Source organism: Chanodichthys erythropterus, chromosome 3 (genome assembly GCF_024489055.1).
Source record: "Chanodichthys erythropterus isolate Z2021 chromosome 3, ASM2448905v1, whole genome shotgun sequence".
Lineage (NCBI taxonomy): Eukaryota > Metazoa > Chordata > Actinopteri > Cypriniformes > Xenocyprididae > Chanodichthys > Chanodichthys erythropterus.
Window position 1 is genome coordinate 31,286,841 of NC_090223.1, and position 16,547 is coordinate 31,303,387.

Genomic DNA, 16,547 nt, shown 5'->3' on the forward strand with positions numbered 1-16,547 from the left:
ATACAAATGTCTGTTCCATTACAGCTGCATGTTCATTTTCTTTTGCTTCTGTCTGTGTTGTTGATATAACCTCATGTTTATCATTATGCATATAGGCTATACTGTATCAGGATTGATTACTTATGTCTGTGCTGTATCTTGACTCTACTCCATTACTGGACACACACACCTGTTAATCAGCAGTTGGTCCTTGTGATGTAGTTGATGAGACTCTTGATTGTCGGCAGTTAGAGAGGAGAAAATAGCAGAAGAGCTTGTCAACCCCATTTACATAATGAAAACACATCAAGAGGCTCAATTAATGCTCGTTGTTAAATTCTCTTGTGAAAATGAGGTGTTACGTAATACTATTTTGCTGTTTTAGCTTTTTCCTTTGTCACTAGCACAAAAATGACAAAATATTACTATATAGGGCAGGTATAGTACATACATATTAGAATACATATGAATTCACATATTAGAATTCATCATATTAAGAGTGATTTCTGAAGGATCATGTGACACTGAAGACGGAAGTAATGATGCTGAAAATTCAGCTTTGCCATCACAGTAAAAAATTACATTTTAAAATATATAAAAATAGAAACCTTGTAATAATATTTCACAATAATACTGTTTTTATTGTATTGCCTTGGTGAGCATTAGAGACTTCTTTCTAAAGCATTACAAAATCTTCCAGAGCCCAAACTTTTGAACACCAGCGTGTATATGTATTAAAATAGCAGCGCTGAAACAATGACCTTCACTTTTAGTAGAGAGAAAGAGACAGAAACAAATACAGTTAGCAACTTTGTTGCACTTAGTGTTTTGCGTTTATGTTGCACATTTTTGGTTGTTATTCCTGCAGGTGTAATTTTTTACTTCTGATTAAGCAGGATGAATGCAGGTCTGTCAGAAAGATGGAGAGAAAGATGAATGGCAAACAAAGTGAGAAACTAGTTTATAGGAAGGTGGAGAAACAGCACAGCATATTTGGGGTCACACACTCACACACTCCTCTAAGTAGATCACGCTCAGTGCGCCACTGTGTGTGTGTGTGATATTTATCAAATTCACATTGTATAAATGGGTCTGTGTGCTCTTTAAATTTGGTCATTCCCTGTGTGATGCATACCTACTGTACTCCATTTATCTTTAAACGTGTGAGAACTTCTCAAACAGGGCTGCACAGATGAAACACACAGCAAACACAAATTAGCCAAAGTGGCAACACATAAGAGAGTCTGTGGCCTAAATTACAAACATGAAAAATTTTGTCCTATGTGAGTCTGTACTGATGCATGTGGGAATCAAATGGAAAAACCAACACGTGTTGTGTTTGTGCATCACTCTTAAAAATAAAAGTTGTTTTTGCAGTGATGCCATAGAAGAACCATTTTTGATTCCCCAAAGAACCTTTCAGTGAAAACCATTTAAAACTTTTTAATAACCTAAAGAATCCTTTACCACTATAAAGAACTTTGGTGGAATGAAAAGATTCCAAGGATGTTAAAGGATTTTATGGAATCATAGAACCTTTATTTTTAAGAGTAGTAAATGTATCAATAATGAATATAAACAGGCAAAGAATTGATTCATTTTACCCTTTACTAAGTTCTGCCCCTTGGTTACTGTTGCCAGTTCAGACAAGCTTTAAAGAACGTCCCATAGGAATGAACTCTAAACTTTTGCTAACAGAGCAAATAAATTTGCTCATAAAGTGGAAATTATTGTCATGAAGATGAAGACAAAGGTACACAGGATCCAATACGAAGTGACTTTAATGATTACATAAACTCACGAACAAACAGAATGTATAACAGTGCATGCGTGCAACAAATGTAAACAAACACACAACGACCGAGAGTGCACAGGGAAGAACTTAAATACATGATGGTAATGAACTGAATGACGAGCAGCTGTGATGATGATTAGTGTCCATAGAAACAGATAAGTGGCGGGAAACGAAGACAAAGAACACATGAATACAAACTAAAAGTCCATGAAAACAGATCTATGATCAAACAAAACTGAATGTGTAGCAGAACCCCCCCCTCCCGGGAGGTGCAACCTCATGGCTTGATGAGGAGAAGGAGGAGGCTTAGGAGGGCATGGAGATGGTGCAGGGATGGTGACAGAAGATGGCGAAGGGATGGTGATAGGCGGCAACGGAGGAATGGTGGCATCCGGAAACCATGATAGTAGATGTCCGAAGGCACAGACCCAGAGACCCAGTAGAGGCTGATGTGAACTGGGGGAGGACTGACGGAAGTGGAGCCAATGGATCCCAGGGTGCAGAGGGAGAGCCGATGGAGTGATATTGCTGGCACAGGAGGCCTAGGTGATGCAGTGTCAGCGAGTGTCTGAGGTTGAGCCAGAGTGCCTAAGGACTGAGACGATGCCAGTGTGATGGAGAACTGAGGCGTACCCAAAGGGAAGAAGGAGCAGCAGCAGCTGTAGGGGTGGAGGAACAGAAAGTAGCAGAAGATCCGCAAGTCTTTGGCAGAGTTAGAGTGACCACTGTCCAAGGGGAAGCTGATGGGACAAGGGAACACAGTGGAAACATAACGCCGAGGGTGTCTGGTGGAGCCAATAGTGGGAAGAGCCAAGGCAGAGCGACAGGTAGATGGGCCGAGATGGAGCGAGGTGAACAGAGGCCAGAGGCAGAGCTACAAGATCCACTCGCTGATGGTGGTTGCTCGATCTGAAGGGCTGCAAACCTCCAGCAGAGGCAGGGCTGGAGGACTGGTTGAGAGGGGTGGTGACGGAGGCAGATGGACACTTGACGAGGTTGAAGGTAATATATAGTCCAAGCAGGTCCTTGTGTTGTCTACAAACAGCGATGAGGGTTCAGAGGACACTGATAAATCACAGTCCACATAGTTCATAGTGCTGTCTAGATACAGCAATAAAGAACGAGAAACGGGGTGGGAGACGATACCTCCATACTGAAGTCCATCAGCCAGTCTTCAGTCTCTATTTCCACCAGTTTACCCTCAGCCACAGATGTAGCAGGCTCTCACCCCTGATCAGACTGAATGGGGGGCTCCTCTTTTGGGGCGAGGGTCAGCGCTGTCCACTTATCCTCGGGCTCTGGCTGACGCGTTGCGGCGGATGGTAGATCTCCATCTGCGTGGGCTCACCCCATTCCTCTGGCACCGCATGATAGCGACCCTCCATTTTGGTCCCGAGGTGTCTGGAAGGTCTACAGGGTGATCGCCCCGATCCAAAACAATGACTTCAGGGTCTCATCGTTGAAGGGGCTGGTGATGGCAAGACGGCAGAAGTTTTCCGTGAACACAAGAAAATCCAGGCTCTCTCGAGTGATCGCAGTGAATTTGGCTGCATAATCTAGAATGTGTAACAGTGCATCCGTGCAACAAAAGGACCACAAACACACACACAAACATCAAAGGACAACTGAGAGTGCACAGGGAGGAACTTAAATACACAATGGTGATGAACTGAATGATGAGCAGCTGTGATGATGATTAGTGTCCATAGACAAAGAACACATGTGACTGATGAATACAAACTAAAAGTCCATGAAAACAGATCTATGAACAAACAAAACTGAATACGTGTAACAATAATAGGCCTTGATATTATTCTTATGTGGGCTGGAATGAAGTGTGACATTATAAAGCATCTTTATCTGCTATTATTCTTTTTAAGAAATTGGTAATTGTGCAGTAACATGATTATAAACAGAGCTGGCTGTAAATCAAAATTTAAGTAAATGGTAATTTAAAGCCTCATTTCAAGGTTTTGTTCACCCAAAAATGAAAATTCAGTCATTAAATAATGTCATTCCACATCCGTAAGACATTCGTTCATCTTAGGAACACAAATGAAGATTTATTTACATAATTTACCACTTTATTCACAAAATATAAATCTCCAACACGCCTACAGATTCTTTTAAAGATAGGAAAATACTGTGATCCCACAACAATGTTCATGCATATTGTTGGATAATTGCTCTTAAAATTGTGTTCAAACTATCCAAACACAAAGAACTTCCATAAATTTACATTTTAAAAGAGGCAGGGCTTAGTGAAAGATCAGATGTATCGTTTTACTGAACCCACAAATGCACTTTTGCTCATATCACTCTACTCTTTCAAATAGCCTATTTTTCCACTCATGTTATTTTCATGCTCCATATGGCGTGAAGTTAGAAAAAGGGACACGCACACACATAGTCACTTCGATTAATAATCTGTCAGTTGCACAGAGCTTAAGGAGGACAACATATACAAGTGAAACTTCCTTCATATCTGCATTGAGCCAAGATTGTCTTCAGTGCGGAAAACATTCACACTGTTACTTCATTGATAAAAAGGGCTCACTTACATGATTGAGTCTAAGTGTGTGTGTATGTTTGTGAAGTCTCTACAGTAATAATTAAACTCTAGTCCATATGGATCCTTGAATTTCCACAACAGACATCTGTTCCTCTGCCTCAGGGCCAACACACAGACATATTTCCTAATAAATATTACAATAAAATCACATGCACACAGAGTTTTTTTTTTTTTTTCCTTTTCTTTGACAGCCATTTAAAAGTAGTGGTGTAAATTTTAATGACTTACATTTTGGTCTGTTCCCCACATAAAGCATATGACTTCAGAAGACTTAGAATATAGTGCACAAGTTGTTTGAACAACTTTTATGATACTTTTATGATGTTATTTTGGAGGGTGATATCTCCAGTCCTCGTTCACTTTCATTGTATTGAAAAAGAGCCTGGATACAGGCTCAAATATTCAACTTTTGTGTTCCACAGGTTTAGGTTTGGAAGGACAGGAGGATGGGTAAACAATGACACTATTTCTGATAATCACACATACTCTTAGCCAAACTTAAGTTGAGAAACTCTGGGAGCCAACATCTGATCAAAGATTAAAAAAAGAAAAGAAAAGAAAAACTGCAGGGGTTGGGTTCTAATTTATGATAAAAATGCAATGCAAACAATACACATGAGGCTTTTACAGTCTAAAACCATTAGTTATACTTATAAGGATTCAATTAAACATACACAATTAATTAAGAGGCAGTTATTCTAAACAAATGGTACTTAGAGACTCAATTGACCATTCTCAAAGACCTGCCCTTTTAGTTACTGTTACTATGTCAGACAAGCCATGCCGCTCTCACTCCACACATCATGTTCTCATGTAGTAAAAAAAAAATCACGGAGCAAAGAAGACACTGATAATGCCTCGACAGACAAGACATGTTACTTTTGATATGAAACAAAGTCTCAAATTTCAAATTTTGTCATTTTTAAAGAAATTTAAACAATAAATACAGTTTTGTGGCTCTTTAATGTGTTGTGACAGATCGCTGTAGCGACTCAGTTAAAGTAGCTCGTGAACCAATCATCTCTTTCTACTAATTCATTTATATCATCAAATAAATATGAATGGACATCAGAAGGAATGTTGTTTCAATCGCGGAAATATGTCAGTCCACACCATTTTTCAAGCTCAAGTCCACCTATGTTAATCTGCTAACTTCTGACTGCTTTGTCGGACAAAATGGCGGATTCAGCATTATGATTGTTTAGCTCGCCTGTCAATCAAACTCCTGGCGAAGGGTCAATTGAGCCTCTTAAGCTGAGGCGCTACAGCAATCTGTCATGACACATTAAAGAGCCACAAAAGGATTTTAATGTTTGAATTTCTTAAAAAAACTACACAGATTGAAAGCTGGGACTTTGTTTAATATCATAAGTAACCTGCTCTGTCTTGTTGTCAGTGTCCTCTTTGCTCCACAATGTATTTTTCACTGTGTGTGGCGTGACAGCGCCACGGCTTGTCGGACAAAGCAACAGTAACTAAGGGGGGCGGGTCTTTGCGAAGGGTCAATAAGGCAGCATGCAAATAATATGATGTCACAGAATCTTAGAACTGATTGGCTGGTTAAATCACAGTGAGATCTAAGGGTGCGTTCACACTTGTCATGTTTGGTTCGATTAAAACAAACCCTGGTGTGATTGCTCTGTTAGTGCGGTTCATTTGAACATGTGTGAACGCTGCCATCCGAATGCTGGTGCGCACCAAACAAGTGGACCGAGACCGCTGAAAAGATGGGTCTCGATCCGCTTCCAAACAAACTCTGGTGCGGTTTGAATGATATATGAACGCAACACAGACCAAAGACATGTAAACGAACCAAAAACAGGAGGATAAGACACTAAAAATACAGAATCCTCACGCATGTCAGTTTTTCTCGTCATAGTCACGAGTTTGCTCATCACAGGCATCAGACGCGCGTCTCCAAGCAGCAGATCGTTTGTGTGAGTGATGGAGGGATTCCTGCCGCTGTTTTGACTCCTTTACGCATTTTATAAGCTCTTTACGAGTTCCAAGATGGCCAAAATACCATCATATGCAGGCTACGCATACACAACAAGCGCATTTGTTTCAGCACACAGCATTGTTTTGGATGTTTGGTAAGTTCCGTCTCAAAAAAAGCAATACGTCATAAAATCTGACCAATAAGGTTGTGAATGTGTCCCTATCCCAGACAGTAACATAGTGTGGCCCAGATCCGGCCTACATCTGGTACATGTGGATTACACACAGACCAGATGTGGGCCGGATCTGGCCCGACACTATGCTGCTGTCAGGGATGTCTTTAGGTTCGGTGATAAAATTGCCAATCTGAATGCTAATCGGACCAGGACTAAATGTTTTTTTTTTTGTTTTGTTTTTTTGGTACGGACCAAATGAAGCAAACAAACCGAACTACAAGTGTGAACGTTACTGTCAGACCCTTGTTTTTGTGTTTGCATTATAATGTCAAATAATGTTCCAAACATTTTTTTTATTTTGAACTATTTGCATTATTATCTAGATTCAAGTTCAAAGCTTGACTACTGTTCAAAAGGTTTTTTTTTGTTTTGTTTTTAATGTTATTCAGCATGCATGCAATAAATCGAAAAAAAAAAAGTTAAATTAAAGACATTTATAATGCCATTATACATTTATTTATAATGACATTAAAAACATTCTGTTTCAAATAAATTACGTTCTTTTAAACTTTCTATTGTTGAAAAGATCATTTAAAAAATGTATCACGACATGAAAAATATTAAGCAGCATTGATAATTTTCAACATTGAAATCATCATATTACACTGATTTCTGATTGATCAATTAACACTGAAGACTGGAGTATTGATGCAGAAAATTCAGTTTTGCCTTCTCAGGAATAAATTACATTTTAAAATATATTTAAATATTTAATCATTATTTTAAATTGTAATCATATCCCACGATATTACCTTTTGTTTTTACTGTATTTCTGATCAAACAAAGCTTGGTTCAAAAAGATTTAAAAAATTTTACCGACCCCAAACCTTTGAACAGTAGTGTATACTAAAGCATGGCTTAAAGTAATGTCTTTACATTCCATCGATAACTTAACAGGTTCACTTGAATCATGTTTGTTGTTTACAGAAAAACTTCTCAGCCCTTCGTTCAATAACAGATCAATAGCAGTCCTTGTAGAACAGTTCCAAACATAGTAAGCAACGCAAAACATGAAACAGTATCAGGACAAGCCACTGCAACCCAAGCTGACATCACAGCAAGAACCTTAGTATGTTTACGATGAGAGGTCAACATATCTATCTATCTATCTATCTATCTATCTATCTATCTATCTATCTATCTATCTATCTATCTATCTATCTATCTATCTATCTATCTATCTATCTATCTATCTATCTATCTATCTATCTATCTATCTATCTATATATCTCAGCAGTAGAGAACCTGTCACACAGACACCTCTAATACCACACACACACACACACACACACAGGTAGGAGTCAGATTAATTAGTCAGCATGACCATGCATGACAGATGAGCATTCCGTGTGTTCGTTTGTGTTTATTTGTAGAGGAAAATGTCCTGGTTCTGTCACCGTCCTTGTGTGTGCAACCCAAACCAAAGAGCCAGCCTCTTTAAAACGATTATTCATCTGAGAACATGTTCGCACACACACACGCACGCACACAGACACACACACACATACACTAACCTTATGCAAACACTATATGAAAAACAGTGTGCACAAACCGCAGTTCCCACCTAAGAGAAAACAACACAAAACCATTCAAACAAAAAGATCTTCAGGAATTGCTTGTCTCACAGACTCACGAGAACACATTTATCAGTCTGTAATCTATTCAGCCAACGTAGAGGGCAGTAAAATGTACTTATTTTGGTTTTGTGCATGAACACCAGGCTGCTTTTCAAGAGCTCTGCGATTGAGGTATAGCATCAGTGAGACCGTGGTCCCTGCAAATGCCAACTTCAGAGAGAGAGAGGGAGCAAACGAGAGAGAGAGAGAGGGTGTGAAAAACTGCAGCAAAGATCAGATAGCAGACAAGGGTGAGAGAGAAAGAAAAACGGAGAGAGAAAGAGAGAGCAGTGTTTTAAACGCTAAAAGAGAGAATCACTGATGAGGTGTCGCACCGGAACATTAAGGAATCTCTGTACACGCGAGACCCTCGAGGATGACCACGGCAGTGCTGAGATTACTGAAACGTCAGAACAACTCTAGGGAACGTTGATGGAACATTCTGAGGTTGTTAGCATATAATCTGCAGGCTTTAGATAAGAACCTCCTTCGAATACATGCGTACATGTGTGCGAGTTTCCTTCTGTGTATGTGACGCTAAAGATGAGGACCTCGTTGAACAGTCAAGATCCCTTTTTTTTCTTTGAAAGGGTGTTTTTTCCTGAAGGGGAACTGTGAGAAATTCAATGGAATCATGCTTTAGCTCAACTTCAGATCTCTCTTTTACATATTTCCATGCACACAAAGAGAAGAAAAAAGGTAAGCAGAATGTGTTTTGTCGTTATCTTAAGTGCCTATTCCTTTAGCTTCTATCGGCTCTGTCTCACTCACATGGACAGTCTACAGGTATTTTCTGCAACCTGTAGGCGGTTTGCGTTTTTGATGTCTGCGAGTGTCTTGGTGCCTTTAATGTGCCGCACATGAATAGAGTTATATTGATGGTCATCAACATTGCATGTCCTGCACTTTCACTGCGTGTTATCAAATCAATGAGGGGGCTGTTGCACCCAATACAGCATTTGCAAAATGTCTGCACATGTTGAGCTCTTCTCTGATTTTAAAATTCTATGAAAAAAAAATAAAAAATCATGCATGCATTTCAGCTCAAAAAATATGAAGTCTAAATTTAGATTCCGTCAGACGTAATCCAAATCCTGATCTTGTAAATGCTGTAAGTTCAACACTCAGGCACCTGTTCAGATGGATATAGTATGACAAAACATCATACAAAATTTATGGTTTTTGAAAACCAGGCTGAATTTCATTAGGGGAAAAAAGTCACGAGATGCAACTCTGCGGATTCTTTTCAGCACTGCGCTTTTGGTGAGGGTGATACGAGTCTAAGTTCATAAAGTTTATTCAAAGAGACCGATGCAGCTCGTCTGGGGATGTATGGGAAATGTTTGGAGGGAGGAGCAATGTGGAGTAATAAATGAAGCCTGTCAACTGCCTGTCAAAGTTTTCACAAACTGCCATCACTTTAATTTCTCCTCATTTGCCATTTCGGGACTGGAGGAGCTGTTGGATGGGTAGAATGTTAATCACGTTTGAGAATTAAAATGACAGCTGTCCCGTTTGATTCTAAGTGTGCATGAAAACCAAAAAGGAAACATAATGTTCTCTACAGATTAAGATTCCATCGACCACCACCATAGGGTACAGGTATTTACGTCAGACTCTCATTACCGAGATTATCTTCTGCAGAATACATCTTTCCCCACAATCCTTTCATAATCCAACAGTACAAAACCTTTTCCCAATCATATATGTTTCTTGGTACAAAGAAACCTAATACAGTTTTATTTTATCTTATTTTAGTGCAAAATGTGCAGTGCATATTTTCAAAGCACAGTTCAAAGCATAGATCATTTCTAAATTTATTTTTATTTTAGTGCAAAATGCTTAGTTAAATAAATAAGCATTTCAAATATAAAATATTAAAAACAATATAATAGATTATTTTATTATATATATTTTATGTTTATATAAATCAAAATATTATTTAAGATTTGTTTTATTTTGATTTTTATTGATATATTTATAATATATATTTATAATTTTTTTTCCTTCAGGTCAGTCCTATGTTCATAATAAAAAATCTGTTTAAATGTCCGATGTATTATCCTGTCCTTTTAACATTTAAGGGGTTTTCCCATGACTGACAGCGCTAGTCAAAGCATTTGTCAGTTGCGTCTAAAACAATTCAGACTTTTCAATATAAAAGTCTTCGCTACTGACTGACACACTCATAAAGACGGTCTTTACTGCCATCTAATGGCATGAAAATGTAACTTCTGTTGCTGTTCACGGTCAGGGAATATTTTCTTCCGGCGGAAGGAAGGCTTTTAGAAAAAGTTTACTTCATGAAAGTTGCATTGATACATATTTCTGGCTTTAATATTTGTATTGTGTGGTAACCATTTTATAAAAGCAATAAGGTACTCGAGGCTAGTGCTGTATCGTGAATAAGTCACGGCTGAAGGGCGTTGCAGGCACTTTGCTTCACGTTGTGCCTAACAACGCCCTTCAGCCATGCCCATGACTTATTCACGATACGCCTCTCATACCTTATTGCTTACATTACATAAAATACAAATATGAATAATATATATAGCACTACTGAAAACCATTTTAAAGTGTATTTACAAAATAAGCACAGAGAAAAGCAAAGTCTGATAAAATCAGAGAGAAATATAGTAGAAATGCTGATGGCAGAGTATTTGTTAGTTTTCATTTGCTATCACAGAACATGGATTAGTTTATCTTTACTCATCATAGCGCCACTATCTAACCATTAAATGGTCAGAGGATCTGCTGACATTTAAAATGGAATTAGCTGACATCACATCAGGACGTAGATAAGATACTGACCCCACTGTCTCCCCTCAACTGGAAATCTAATTTTTATTCTCATGGCTGTCATTGAAAAACTTATTAAGTGCTCAACTGTCTCTCTCGTTTCTCATCTCTTCTCTCAGTTTTGAGTGATTGGCCACCTGGATGATGACTAAAATAACACCGCACGAAGCCGACAGTCACCCCTCAAATAAACACACACACCTACACACACACACACTCACACAAAATTTCTACCAGACAGGTTTCCATGGAAACCTCTATATCCCTCTATTTTTTTTTTGTGTTATTCCTATATTTTTGAGTATTGTAAGAACCATGCTGCAATTCTGTGCTTTCATGGGTATGCATGAAGGAAATTATATGTTTTTCTCATTATCACTCTCGTCGAATCTGAGGCTTCTTAGCTATTCGCACTCACCAATATAGCACCTGACACTACCCAGCCCCCAGTGTGTGAGTGTGTGTGTGCACACATGAGGAGTCTGTGTGTTTTGATGTCTCTCTGTCAGTACAGTATGTCTTGGAGCGCAGATTCTTGCAAGTGTGTGTGTGTGTGCGTGCAGTAGCCTCACTGAGACAGGCATCTATTATTAGAAAGACAGATCACTTGACTCAGGCACTGGCTAGACGCCTAAATCTGGACCCCACCGGCAGCTCCCGGCTCAGAGCTCTGTCAAAAAAACAGTAGTGAGAAAATATGAATAATGATAATGATGATAACGATAACAATAAGGACCTCATTCGAGCCCCTCTCAGCCTATGAGGTGTGCACACTTCAGCACTTCACCGTACAAAGGTGCGGAGTTTTGCTGGAAAAGTGCGAAATTACTTTAATTAGCTACATCTGCTGTGAAACAACCAGACGACAGATCTGCTCATCTGCTCTTTCCCTACTCACACTCACAGAATAGCACTTTTGCACACACTCTGACGGAGGAGTAACACACTTTTTTTTAGCTGCAATGAGGATTCATAAGATTTTTTTTGGCCTGCATCATTCAGATTAAGCTTTCATTGACTTTTTTTTTTTCATTATTCATTATTAAATCTAATATTAATTATTCATTATTGTAATACTAAAATATTTATAAAACGAAAAGTTTTGACTTTTTAATAAATACAGTTGTTATTTTCTTAAAGTATCAAGCCAACGGAGGCTGTTTTTACACTGATTTTACCATGTTGAAGTGGCTTTGCATCTAACTGCCTCATCACTTATTGCTCTAGTTTACAGTTTATTAAATAATTACACAATTATGCTCTTACACATTGCAGTATGTGGATTTTTAAAATGTTTTTGAAAAAAAGTCTCTTATGTTCACCAAGGCTGTTTATTTTTCAGAAATACAGTAAATTACAGTAATTACAATTTAAAATAACTATTTTCTATTGTAATATATTTTTTAAAATAATTTATTCCTGTGATGGCAAAGCAGAATCTTCAGGAGAGAGTTCAGTGTCACATGATCCTTCAGAAAACAAGAAACATTTCATATTATTATCAATGTTGAAAACAGTTTGTTGCTTCATATCTTTGTGAAAAGTGTGATAACTATGATTAATATTATTATTTTGATGAAAAGAACAGCATTTATTTGAAATAAAACACTTTTGGTTAATTTAACATATCCTTGTACATAAAAGTATTTTTAGTATTAAGTATTATGTCTTTTTCTTTCTAAAAAAAAAAAAAAATCTTACTGACCCCAAACGATATGATATATTTTGAATGGTAATGCATATCTACATATATTTACAAGAAAAATAACTGTTCTTGACAAATTTCCTCCAGGTAAGTTCTTTAGATTCCCAGCATGCCATGCACATTAAATGAATACTACCTCACAGTGGCTATATGAAGTTGAGATACAGGTTTGTCACTATCACAAAGGTTACAAACAAACACAATATTGAGAACAAACGGTGTGGAAACTTTTGAACAGGATAATTTATGAAAATAAGTTTGTATACATTTTTGTAAATCTTGTGGGATATTCTTAAATATGTGTTATGCAGCCTTTTCATAGCAATCCCCCTCAAAAATATCTTATATGTAAGATTTTATTTCTTATTTTATTCTTCAAGGAGTTTGTAAATGTATGAGCACAACTGTATGACAAACAATGAACAAAAACTACATAACTGATCTCATTTTTTGCTTCATCTTTAGGCAACACAAACTGATCCAGAGCTGCTTTGGTACTCTCTCCCACTTACGGATTGGTTCTGGCCGGGCAGAGTGGCATGAGCGTGGGCAAGCCCCACCGCTACAACATTGTGTCATCGTCGGAGGAGGACGTGTACCGCCACGGCAACATGCCCGCCCTCGGCAATGGCTTTGGTAACGGCAAGATTCAGACGCGCCGGAAGGTGCGGAGCCGCTTTGTAAACAAGACAGGCCAATGCAACGTCAGTTTCTCTCATATGGACGAGCAATCGCAGCGCTACCTCGCCGACATCTTTACCACCTGTGTGGACATTCGCTGGCGCTGGATGTTCGTCCTTTTCTCCCTTGCCTTTGTCCTGTCCTGGCTCGCCTTTGGGTTCGCCTTCTGGCTTATAGCTCTTGTCCATGGTGACCTAGACCGGCCCTCTCAAGACGACTTCACACCATGCGTCATGCAGGTCAACAGCTTTGTCGCAGCATTCTTGTTCTCGGTTGAGACACAAACGACGATTGGCTACGGATTCCGCTGCGTGACTGAGGAGTGTCCTTTAGCGGTGTTCATGGTTGTCTTCCAGTCCATTGTGGGGTGCATCATTGACTCTTTCATGATCGGTGCCATCATGGCCAAAATGGCACGTCCCAAGAAACGGGCAGAAACGATACTGTTCTCGCAAAATGCTGTCATCGCTATGCGTGACGGGAAGCTGTGCCTCATGTGGCGGGTTGGGAACTTGAGGAAAAGTCACATTGTAGAGGCTCACGTACGGGCGCAGCTAATTAAGCCCCGAATCACAGAAGAGGGGGAGTACATACCTCTCGATCAGATCGACATCAATGTGGGATACGACCAAGGTCTCGACCGCATTTTCCTGGTTGCTCCCCTCACCATCCTACATGAGATAAACGAGGAGAGTCCGTTGTTTGGAATCAGCAAGCAGGACCTGGAAACGTCAGATTTTGAGATAGTGGTCATTCTGGAAGGGATGGTCGAGGCGACTGCGATGACGGCTCAGGTGCGCAGCTCATACCTGGCCAGCGAGATCTTATGGGGCCATCGCTTTGAGCCTGTGGTGTTTGAGGAACGCAACCAGTATAAGGTGGACTACTCGCACTTTCATAAGACCTACGAGGTTCCCTCAACGCCGCGTTGCAGCGCCAAAGATATGGAGGAGAACAAATCCTTGGAATCTGGCGCCAACTTCTGCTATGAGAATGAGTTAGCCTTCATTAGTAGGGATGAAGAGGAGCAGGAAGAGGACAGGGTTGAGAGGGGGACTGAGCTAGAGACCCTTTCAGCCAATCTGAACTTCGATCAGAGGTCGTATCACAAAGAATCTGAAATATGACCTCTGATTGTCACCTTCGAAAACTTTGCTTTATCGTAGACTCAGCCTATTCTTTTAGTGTCGGTTGTAACGAATAGATACAGAGAAATGCAAGTGCCATATGAAACCTTGACCCACTGTCCTAGTGCCATGCTTTAGTCGAGGGCAGGTCAGGAAAAGAAAGTGCTTTTTGTAGTTGTCAGAAATGTGAGGCCTTCCTGTAGGAAAACTTGAAATCTGATTATCTGTTTCATACTGTAGTTTGAAGTGATAGCTTTAAGTAGTATCATTATGCAATACTAAGCTAGCCTGGGTGCCATATTGACTAAATTTTTGTCTTGTATACAAAATTTGCACAAAATAGGTTGTAAACCACTACTAGCGTTTTTGCTTGGATATTGAGTAGAACATGATACACTCTTGTTTAGTGTTATTTACAGCAATAAAGTAACTTGAAGACTTTATCCATGCTCTCCATATTCTACTGATATTTTTCCACTACGTCAGAGCAAAGACTGCAATGTCTGATAGTTTTATTTTTACCATGTAATGAGGTACTACTATAGAGGTGTGTGGAAGATAATTAACACCTAAACAGACACTGCCAACTGACAATGAGCACAATGGCTCCCAGGCTAGCAAATAGCAAAGACACAAAACTATTTATTCAGCATTAGAAAGTGAGTAGATAAATATATGAGTATGTGAGCAGATGAGTGAAAGATAAGACATGATGGGATACAGTTAAACTATTTTTTTTTTTTTCACAACATACCACCATTCACATTCATGCTCAGGGCAAACAACCTTGTGATGAACATGTTTCATGTTGCTTTAGTGATATATTAAACCCACAAGTCCTGGTTTTCTATGTGTGGTAGCCTTTCACAAATGTTGAAGCTCTAAAACAAGATATTTACAACGTTACATGCTTTGCTATAGCAATGGCTACATTGTGCTAGTGTGTGTGTTTTATGAGGTATGACCTTCAATATGACCTTTCTATATTGAGTTTTTGTCCTCAGTATCAAAACAGCTGCCCACTTGCGAATGTGAAAGGAAATTATCAATACTAAAAGCTACTTCTATAGTAGATGCTAAAGAATAAAAAATCAGTATCAGCTTAAAAAAACAACAACAAAAAAACATTTTCTTTTTCAGTATATAAAAAATACTAAATTTTAAAAAGTATTTAAAAAAGTTTATTTTGCTTACCCAGTTGAATTATTTTTCATTGTTTTAAGCATAAATTTGATGAGATGAGTCCTTTTTTTAAAAAGACCATTTATCTTATACAATTTTGCTTCTACATTTACTGTTAATAAAAAACTAAAATAATCAAAAACCAAACATATTGATTTATAAAAAGATTTTTTGCAGTGCAATTTAAGTTGCAACGCCATGCAATATTTCACAGGCTGAAACTAAATTGTCAACATTCAGCATAATATGACAAGCCCGTTTAATTACACAAGTAGATTTCCACTCACAAACCACTCTAAGAGCTTGAAATGTATTTCATCAAGCAACTAACAACAGACCAACACTAACCACCCACCTCGGGTATCTTACATGATAATTAGAGATCGCGACGATCTCCTTCCTTTTAAAAAAATCAGAGCAAAGAGAACGGGAGAGAATGGGAGAGGTGAGAACGAGAGCCGGAGACAAAAGAGAGAGCGTTCACCCACTCACCTCATCCATCACTTTGCTCTGTGGGGGCAAATAAGAGTGCCTGATTAAATAAAGAAGGCATAATATAAGATGATTTAAATAAATTAAACATTTCATGAAGGTAGATTATAGCTAAAGTCTTCCACTATCACAGAGAAAAAGAGACGATCCCCTCAACATCATCCACTCTCCAAAAATACAGTACTACGCTTCCATACCACGTCATGAAACCATCATAAAACCCACAGCCACACAGCTGATTGTTTTTAAATTGCTGTCTGGTCATGAAAGGAAAATGGAGTCATTATTCACATGCAGCAGCATGGCTGGTTCCAGGTCACGTCCTCATAACCTCTTCAGTTGGGTTTCTGAGGGTGAAAGTGAGTCATGACAGCTCATGCTGATTTCAGCTCTTCAGAAATGAAGGCAACACAGATATAAAATAA

The 16,547-nt window shown here is 38.8% G+C and overlaps 1 protein-coding gene across 1 annotated transcript; it reads left to right on the top strand.

The window, feature by feature from the left end:
• Positions 1-8,074: 8,074 nt before the first annotated feature.
• Positions 8,075-15,554, top strand: kcnj12b (potassium inwardly rectifying channel subfamily J member 12b). The gene is made up of 2 exons (XM_067381788.1): positions 8,075-8,835; positions 13,106-15,554. Exon 2 carries the CDS (start codon positions 13,180-13,182, stop codon positions 14,446-14,448), a length of 1,269 nt encoding a protein of 422 aa, XP_067237889.1. The 5' UTR covers positions 8,075-8,835; positions 13,106-13,179; the 3' UTR covers positions 14,449-15,554.
• The last annotated feature ends 993 nt before the right edge of the window (positions 15,555-16,547 follow it).

Bases quoted from the DNA above. Each gene is read 5' to 3' on its own strand.
- kcnj12b (XM_067381788.1), top strand. From the start codon at position 13,180: ATGAGCGTGGGCAAGCCCCACCGCTACAACATTGTGTCATCGTCGGAG.